Source organism: Panthera leo, chromosome D2 (genome assembly GCF_018350215.1).
Source record: "Panthera leo isolate Ple1 chromosome D2, P.leo_Ple1_pat1.1, whole genome shotgun sequence".
Lineage (NCBI taxonomy): Eukaryota > Metazoa > Chordata > Mammalia > Carnivora > Felidae > Panthera > Panthera leo.
Window position 1 is genome coordinate 17,494,661 of NC_056689.1, and position 8,627 is coordinate 17,503,287.

The window sequence follows — 8,627 nt, forward strand, 5'->3', positions numbered from 1 at the left end:
CATGGAGCCTGCTTAAGATCCTCTCTCTTTCTCCCTCTGCCCCTCTCTCCATTCATGGCCTCTCTCTCTCTCTCTCTCCAAAACAATAAATGAAAAAAAGAAAAAGAAATAGGGCAGGCACCCTTTTCCCATCCTGTGCAATGGTGTGCGTAGAAGCCATGTCCAAATAAATCCTAGAACCTAGATGTCATAGAGAAGAGAACAGCCATCAGTTTGATGAACCACTGGAAATGGGGATCTTTGCAGCTTTGGCTTATAACACTTGACTGGTACATTCTTGGATAGAAGTTCATTATTGGTGTGTATAAGATTACTTAGTTTCCCCTGAGGAGCAGAGGTGTGTTGTAGCTGTTTTAGGAAGAGTCTAGAAATTCCGCTCTTAAAAACACCAGGTCTCTAGCCTTCCTTTCGGCCGGAACTGCCATCTTCCAGTAATTCGCCAAAATGACCCACACAAAGGGAAAGAGGAGAGGTACCCGCTGGATGTTCTCTCGGCCTTTCAGAAAACACGGAGCTGTTCCTTTGGCAACATACATGCGAATCTACAAGAAAGGTGATATTGCGGACATCCAGGGAATGGGCACTGCTCACAAAGGAACGCCCCACAAATGTTCCCATGGCAAAACTGGAAGAGTCTCCGACGTTGCCCAGCGTGCCGTTGGCATTGCCGTAAAGAAACAGGTTGAGGGCAAGAGTCTTGCTAAGAGAATTAATGCACGTGCTGAGCCCGTCAAGCACTCAAAGAGCCGCGACAGCTTCCTGAAGCGTGTGAAGGAAAGCGATCAGAGAAAGAAGGAAGCCAAGGAGAAAGAGACTTGGGTGCAACAGAAGCGCCAGCCGGCCCCACCCAGCGAAGCACACTTCGTGAGAACCGACGGACAGGAGCCTGAGCTGCTGGAACCCATGCCCTATGAATTCACGGCATGAGAAATGTAAAATAAATAAATAAATAAAAGACTTCGAGACTGTAAGAAACCAACAAGAAAACCCACCCGGCATAGGAGTATCGAGGAGAGGCTATGATGCTTTTGAGTGGTCAGGGAGAGCTCGTGGAGGATTCGGTGCCTGATGCGATCATTGAGTCCCGAAGAGGGCACGACAGAAGGGATGGCGCGGGGAGCAAGGGCACAGAAGGAGAGTGGCGTGCCTGCGGCGGGTGGCGATTAGACTGGCGGGTGGGGCATGGAGAAACTGTGGTCCCGGCAAGCAGCCCGGAGACAGGCAGCCTCCCTAAATCCTGAAGGCACACACACCCTGTTTCCCTGACTAGGATATCACGATTATGAGATGCGTGAGTATTTTGTATGGTACGGAATGGGAATTTTGCCTGTCAAACCGTGATATAGCTTTCACGGTAAGACGCGTCCCAATTTCAAAGATGTAAAAAGGTGTGGTAAAAGCGTCGTCAGTCAGTGTGGGAGCCAGCCTCTGGGGTGACCGCAAAGATTTCCACGTCCTGGTATCAGCACCCTGGGCTGTACCCTCCCACATTTGGCGGGACGGACCAGACTTTCTTATGCCGAAGGCAGCTGCAACGATTTGGGGGCATGAGAGCTAGGTGATAATAACAAGGTTTGGGAAGACGGAAACCGATCAGGGCTTGCGATAGGAATTTGAGCTGGAGAGGTTATGAACGCCGTGGCTTATTTCCAGCAGGAGGACGTCAGTTTCGACTTAGCATAATCCTCATTTTCTTGTCCTTCAGGCCACGTGCCGGGCTCAGCATCGAGGCGAGCCCGGCTTCTCCATTCCCAGTGCCTTGCTATCAGCTCACCCCAGTTAGAAATTTCTCTTCTCGTTGCCACGCCCTCCCTCATAACAGTCCTTCCATGGGACCATTCCAGCAGCTGAAGTCCATCTGGGGCAAGTATGCTGAGAGCCCAGGGCCAAAGCGGGACCAGGCTCTAGGAGAGGATACGGTGCGTGCTAAGTCCCTGCAGAGGGAGGACAGGGCAGGAGGAGGTGCTGAAGGAGGAGTCAAACAGCTGACTCTAGATGAAAGTCTACAAGAACAAAAGCTCCCTACAAATAAATTGCACATAATCTGATTCAGCTCATACTTTCGCTAATAAGGCACGGAGCCTCGGCTTAAACACGCGATCCGTGGAAGGGTCTCGACTTCTGGTCCCCAGTCCCCCAGGCCAGCCTAGTAGCACCTGCAGACCACCTCTGCCTCCATAAGAAGAAAACTCAGTGTCCACCCGCACTGAAGTGGAACATCCATGGAGGGGGGGAGACAGCACCTGGTTCCTTAGAAAGCAGACTCCCACTGGGGTGTTTTGCTCACTTTTTTGATGAGTTAAAATAGGAGAGCTCGGCACGAGAACTTGGAGGAGAGCTCCCGCATTCACCTGGACAAAAATCGTTTTTATACGTGGGCGAAGGAGAAAAGGATTCAAGTCTGGTTTACTTTCTGTGACTATACTCAGGGGGAAGTTAGCAGGTGAACTCTACGTATTTTTATAAGTCTGATTTAAGAGTGTCAGAAGACTAATGTTATTGGTTCAAGACTATTTGTGTAATTAGCGAGGGCTGGCACAGATTCCTTCACCTTGCCTTAGGAATTGTCACAATCCTAAACAAGGGGAAGAAATCCACTCGCTTGCATTTTGTAATCTATTTCCTTCTACGCACGCCTTTTCTCCCTTCCTTAGGAAGTCACACGGTTGACTGTGGTACATCCCACCACCTAGGAAGAAAGCAAAACTCACTTTGTGTGTTAGTCACACAACCTGATTGAAATACCTGTTTACAAAATTAATAGCAGAGTTTTATTTAGCAACCTGCACATTTTATTAAGCGTCATTTTCTTTTTTTTTTTTTTTTTCAACATTTTTTTATTTATTTTTGGGACAGAGAGAGACAGAGCATGAACGGGGGAGGGGCAGAGAGAGATGGAGACACAGAATCGGAAACAGGCTCCAGGCTCCGAGCCATCAGCTCAGAGCCTGACGCGGGGCTCGAACTCACAGACCGCGAGATCGTGACCCGGCTGAAGTCGGACGCTTAACCGACTGCGCCACCCAGGCGCCCCTAAGCGTCATTTTCTTCGCTCTACGTTTCACACAGACCAGCTCTGCGGGGTTCTCTCTCTGGCAATATGGCAATCTAATTACCCAAATCACCCTTCTGGCTAAAAATAACTATAAAAGGGTTGAAAATCAAAGTCTTCTTCAAAGTGCTGATGAGCTGGCAAGACATCAAGACACGGACAGTGTTGCATCCACACGACTCCTGACACAGAATGCTACGGGCGCCAGTGACAGTCACAACAAAGTTTATTGCAATGAGAGGCAAGGCCGACCGATCGGGACCAACACTCTTGATAAGAGTGCGGCCTCGAACAGCCGGGGTGCAGAGTTTTTATGGCCGATCACATCCTTTTATCATCACCTGGGAACGGAACAGAGAAACAGTTCCCAGACGAGTTAGAAACAGTTGCCAGATGAGGTGATTATTTTAGACTTTCTGCCGCTAAGTTGCAACCAGTGGATCTCCTTGACCCTGCCTCTGATGCTCTTTTCTTTGAGCTTTTGTTTCCTTCATTGGTGAAGCCCGATTTACAAGAGTAGGGCGCGTAATTTACAAGAGGAAAGCAAGGCTGTTATCTCTTGACCTTCAATGTCAGAACAAAGCTGTTATTTTTCAAGCTACAGTGTTGGCCCTACGCTACAATTTAACCCTTACAGGCAGGACAAAATCCAAGGGAACACGGAAACAGGGAGAAGAAGCAAGAGTCACCTCTCGGCCTGGGGCGTTTGCCAAACTTGGGGACGCTGAGCTCCAGTTTACACTGCTTCGCGGAGCCAAGGGGACAGCGACAGAGCGTGGGACAAAGTGGCATATCCCAGAAGACCCCTTCCCACAAAGCTGGGACCCCAGAGAACCGCACCTTCCGTGCAAGCTTGACCTGGAAATATACCCAGCTCTCCTTGCCACCACACCGCAGCACCACAGGGAAAATCACCCAGTTCCTTGGTGCGCAGCAGCAGACGGGGAGACCACACCCGCAGGAAGTTGTATCGACAGACCAGACCTTGCACACATTTGCAGCAGCGTCACACGGCCCGAGGTAAAATGCAGCTCGCAGAGATACCCCGCTAAGAGTCTCCTGGGCATCTGACAAAGCATGTGAAAATCTGCTTGAATTCCAGAAGAATTAGGAGCTCTTAACTCTCAGAGAACTTCCTATTTCCAAGGAAAACAAGCAGCTCACAGAAAAATATCACAGATGTTCAAGGAAACACGGTAGCATGAGCGAGAGCCATCAGAAGCAAACAGTAGAAACGGACCTGCAAAGATCTCAGATCCTGGAATTACCAGACGCAGAATTAAAATGACCATGTTTCCGATGTTAAAAAATAAACAGGGGCGCCTGGGTGGCTCAGTCGGTTAAGCGTCCGACTTCGGCTCAGGTCGCGATCTTGAGGTCTGTGAGTTCGAGCCCCGCGTCAGGCTCTGTGCTGCCAGCTCAGAGCCCAGAGCCTGCTTCGGATGCTGTGTCTCCCTCTCTCTCTCTGCCCCTCCCCCACTCATGCTCTGTCTCTCTCTGTCTCTCAAAATAAATAAAAAATCATTAAACAATTTTTAGAAAATAAAATAAACTTTAATGGTTTGGAAAAGAACGAAGTTGCATGTCTAGAAGGAAACGTAGTAATCGCAGTAAAGAGCGGAACGCATGAATTCAACCCCACATTAGACATGACTGAAGAGAGAATTGGTGAAGAGGAAAGCAGATCTTAAGGAGTTACTAAATGTCCCACAGAAAGAGGAAGAAATGGGGCATTTGAAAGCAAAGTCATGAAGCCGCAACGTGACAGGGGTGTAACAAAAACATCAGAAGGGAAGGAAAGAGATAAGACAGAAGAGATGAAGCATTTTTAGGCTAATAAAAACTGAGCTTGCCACCAGCAGACCCTGGAGAATTTAGGGAAATTTTAAAGCGTGTTCTTTAAGTAGGAGGAAGGTGATACTAGATGCAGGGAATAAAGGGCAAAGAGAATGATAATTATAGGGACACCTGGGTGGCTCAGTTGGTTGAGCATCTGACTCTTGATTTCGGCTCAGATCACCATCTCACAGCTCGTGAGATCGAGCCCCGAATACGGCTCGGTGCTAACAGCAGGGAGCCTGCTTGGGATTCTCTCTCTCTCCCTCTCCGCCCCTTCCCCACTTGTGCTCCCACGTTCTCTCTCTCAAAAATAAACAAAAAAACAAAAAAGAGAAAATGATAATTATATGAGTAATTTTTTTTAAATTTTTTATGTTTATTTATTTGAAAGAGAGAGAGAGCAGGGAAGGGGCAGAGCGAGAGGGAGACACAGAATCCGAAGCAGGCTCCAGGCTCTGAGCTGTCAGCACAGAGCCTGACGCGGGGCTCAAACCCACGAACTGTGAGATCATGACCTGAGCTGAAGTCGGACGCTTAACCGACTGAGCCACCTGGGCACCCCATGGATAAATATTTATAAGGGGTGCTTAACAGTGATGCTTTGCGGGTCTAAATATGATGTAAAATTAAAATACATAAAAACAATAGCATGAAATTCGGCATGTGACAAATGGAGTTTAAGTATTCTGAAATCCTTGAAATGACTGGAAGGAGATAAAAATATTTATTAACTCTAGGCTTTGATATATTAAATAAGCATTAAGGAAAGAGCAGAAGAATAAAAAGAATGTATTATTTCTACAAAGGAAAACTTAGAGGAAAAATCATATTAGAAAAAAAAGGGAGGATTCCTGGCTGGCTCAGTCAGTAAAGCATATAGCTCTTGATCTCTGTAAAACATTTTGAAAGTGATATAGAAAAATATCTTTATTTGGGGCGCCTGGGTGGCTCAGTCGGTTGAACGGCCAACTTCGGCTCAGGTCATGATCTCGCGGTCCGTGAGTTCGAGCCCCACGTCGGGCTCTGTGCTGACCGCTCAGAGCCTGGAGCCTGTTTCAGATTCTGTGTCTCCCTCTCTCTGACCCTCCCCTGTTCATGCTCTGTCTCTCCCTGTCTCAAAAATAAATAAAAACGTTTAAAAAAAATTAAAAAAAAAAAAGAAAAATATCTTTATGACTTGAGGAAAGAATTTGGATGTAAATTATAAATTAAAAAAATTAAATTAAAAAAAGAATTTATTAAAGAAAAAGCAGAAACCATAACTTAAACAAACTCAACAATTTGAAAATTACATTTTCTTTCAAATCAAAGACTCAGACTAAAGAGACAGACAACCTTTGAGAATATATTTGCTACACATCTAGTCAGTGAATGATTAGTGTATGGAAAAAAGATATATATTATTGAACATTTTCATACCTTTGGGAAAATGTCTATTCAAGTCCTTTGCCCATTTTTAAATTGGGGTGTTTGTGTTACTGTTCTTATTGAACTGAAGAAGTTTCTTACATATTCTGGATATTAATCCCTTATCAGACATACGACTTACCAATACTTGACAGGTTTTTGTTTTTTTGTTTTTTTTTTTTTGCAGGAAACAAAACCCAAAATGCTCTGAAAATGTATTACCATTCAACTAAACTCCTATACTCAAACTGAAAGAAATGATGTGTGAAAGAAAGGAAGAAAGACCAGATACCAAAAAACTGGATTTCCCTGCTTCCATTTACCTCTTTTCTTAGAACAGCTTTTCTAGATTTTCCTCCCTCATTTTATCAGAAATGGTTCACACATGAGCAAAAGTCTCTGTTCCATAACCTAACTGATCTTCCTGACCTACGATGCTGGAAGCAGAGAAACTGATGATAAGAAAAATAATATGGCAGTAGGACTATTTATGGAACCAGTTGACGGAACACATATGATTTGTCCGTGTACCAGGGTTGGGCACCACGCCTATAAGGCACAGGTATTATTATCCCCATTTCACAGGCAAGGAGAATGGGACTCAGAAATGATAAGCCTTTTGCCCAAGGTCACGGGGCTGTAGGCAGAGAAGTCAGAATTCCATCTCGATTCCAAAGCCTGCGTTCTCAAGTACTGAGTGGTACTATCATCCTGGTGCCCAAAGAGAGGAAAATCCTACTGAACATTGGCTGTCCACCCACTAAGAAGGTCTCTCTGTTGGTCTACCTACTGGGGAAGGCATGCACTTTGACCTTGCCCTGCTGTCCCACAGCCAGTAATAATGACCAACACTAATGAGATAGAGTGCTATACGCTTTACGTCTATTATCTCATTCAATCTTCCAAAGGAGCTTATGAGGGAGTTGCTAATACTATTTCCTTTCATTGAAGAGGAAGCTAAGGTTTCGTTACGTTAGATCATTCGCTGACAAGTGCAAGGGAGAAGTATACCCAAGCTGCCTGATGCCCAAGTCCACGCTGAGAGCCAGGGGACGGAGCCGGTGAAGACGGGTGGGGGTTGGGTCTCGCCATTGGCCCCCTTGAGCAGAGCAAGAGATAACAGACCCGTCCACCTGGCCCTTCTGCAGTTTTGCCTGCAGCTGCGAAGCAGGAAGGAGAGCACATATCCAGTCATTAGGATCTAATACTGATGTAGCCAGGGCCCCATGTTACATTTCCCCCAGGCTTTGGGTTCTGTGCCAATCCTGGGACAGGCCTCTCCAGGAACAGACGGTGGGATTCTTAGATGCTTCCACTTGAGCTGTGATAGGCACATCAACATGGAGGCCAGATGCAGACCCTGAGTTGGGCTAATTTATTGCCAAGACACGGAGCTAATTGGCACAGATGGTCAGCTCTTGTTTCAAGAGGGGAAGGTCATCCCTTCTCAGGATGCCTGGCGGTAGCATAAGGTTAGGGTCAGCCTGGGGGAGCTTGGAGGGACAACATGGCTGCCTTTCATCCCATTTCTCTTGCGACTTCCTGCAAATCCCTGGGATGCGTGTTGGAAAGCACTAGAAAACTAAAGCCCACCAGGAGAGATTCAAGGATGAAAGAATAGGATCTTGGTGATCGTGGTGGAGAATGCTTAGTCACTCTCTTGAATTCTTGACCTCTACATGTTACCTTTAAAACTCTTTGTTTCAATATCTTTAGTATTAGCTTCTAGTAGCCACGCTGTTTATTTGGACATTTATTTCCCATTGTCTGCCCTCTGCATTCTAAGGTAAGAGAGTCCAGATGGAATTGTCATTTTTCAAACCCTGGGAGCCAGGGACCAGCCGGAGAGCGCTGGGCAGGTCACTTCTGCTCTGTTCACTCCAGTCCATCACCCCCCACCCACATTCTTCCCCCAAACTATAACATGCAATAGCTAATGCCTTCGAAACACAGATGCTTTGAAGATTATGATGCTGCATTGGAGAAAAATACGAAACCCATGATCTCCCTATGACTGAAAGTTGTTAATGTCTTAGAGAGGTTTGGGAGTCTAAAGTAAACGTTGAGGGATGCACCCAAATCACTCTTAGCTCTCTCTCTAACCCACAAATCCTCGGTTCACGGAAAGAGTCCTCCCACAAAATCACTGGAAATGCCATTCTGGCGTTGCTGCCGAAGCTCCCTGTGTCACACAGATCAGAAGCGGGTTAAGCTGTATTTAAAGAATCAGATGTGTGATGCTGAGAATCAGCTTATGACAGTTCATGTTAAGAGGTGAAGTATTCTCACCTTCTTTCATTTGCAGACTTAATGATCTCAGGGTCAAATT

At 46.3% G+C, this 8,627-nt stretch overlaps 1 protein-coding gene across 1 annotated transcript; it reads left to right on the forward strand.

Annotated features, from left to right (window-relative positions):
- Positions 1 to 441: 441 nt before the first annotated feature.
- On the forward strand, positions 442 to 927 carry LOC122202616 (60S ribosomal protein L21-like). Its single transcript, XM_042909039.1, has one exon. It carries the CDS (start codon positions 445 to 447, stop codon positions 925 to 927), a length of 483 nt encoding a protein of 160 aa, XP_042764973.1. The 5' UTR covers positions 442 to 444.
- The last annotated feature ends 7,700 nt before the right edge of the window (positions 928 to 8,627 follow it).

Bases quoted from the DNA above. Each gene is read 5' to 3' on its own strand.
- LOC122202616 (XM_042909039.1), top strand. From the start codon at position 445: ATGACCCACACAAAGGGAAAGAGGAGAGGTACCCGCTGGATGTTCTCT.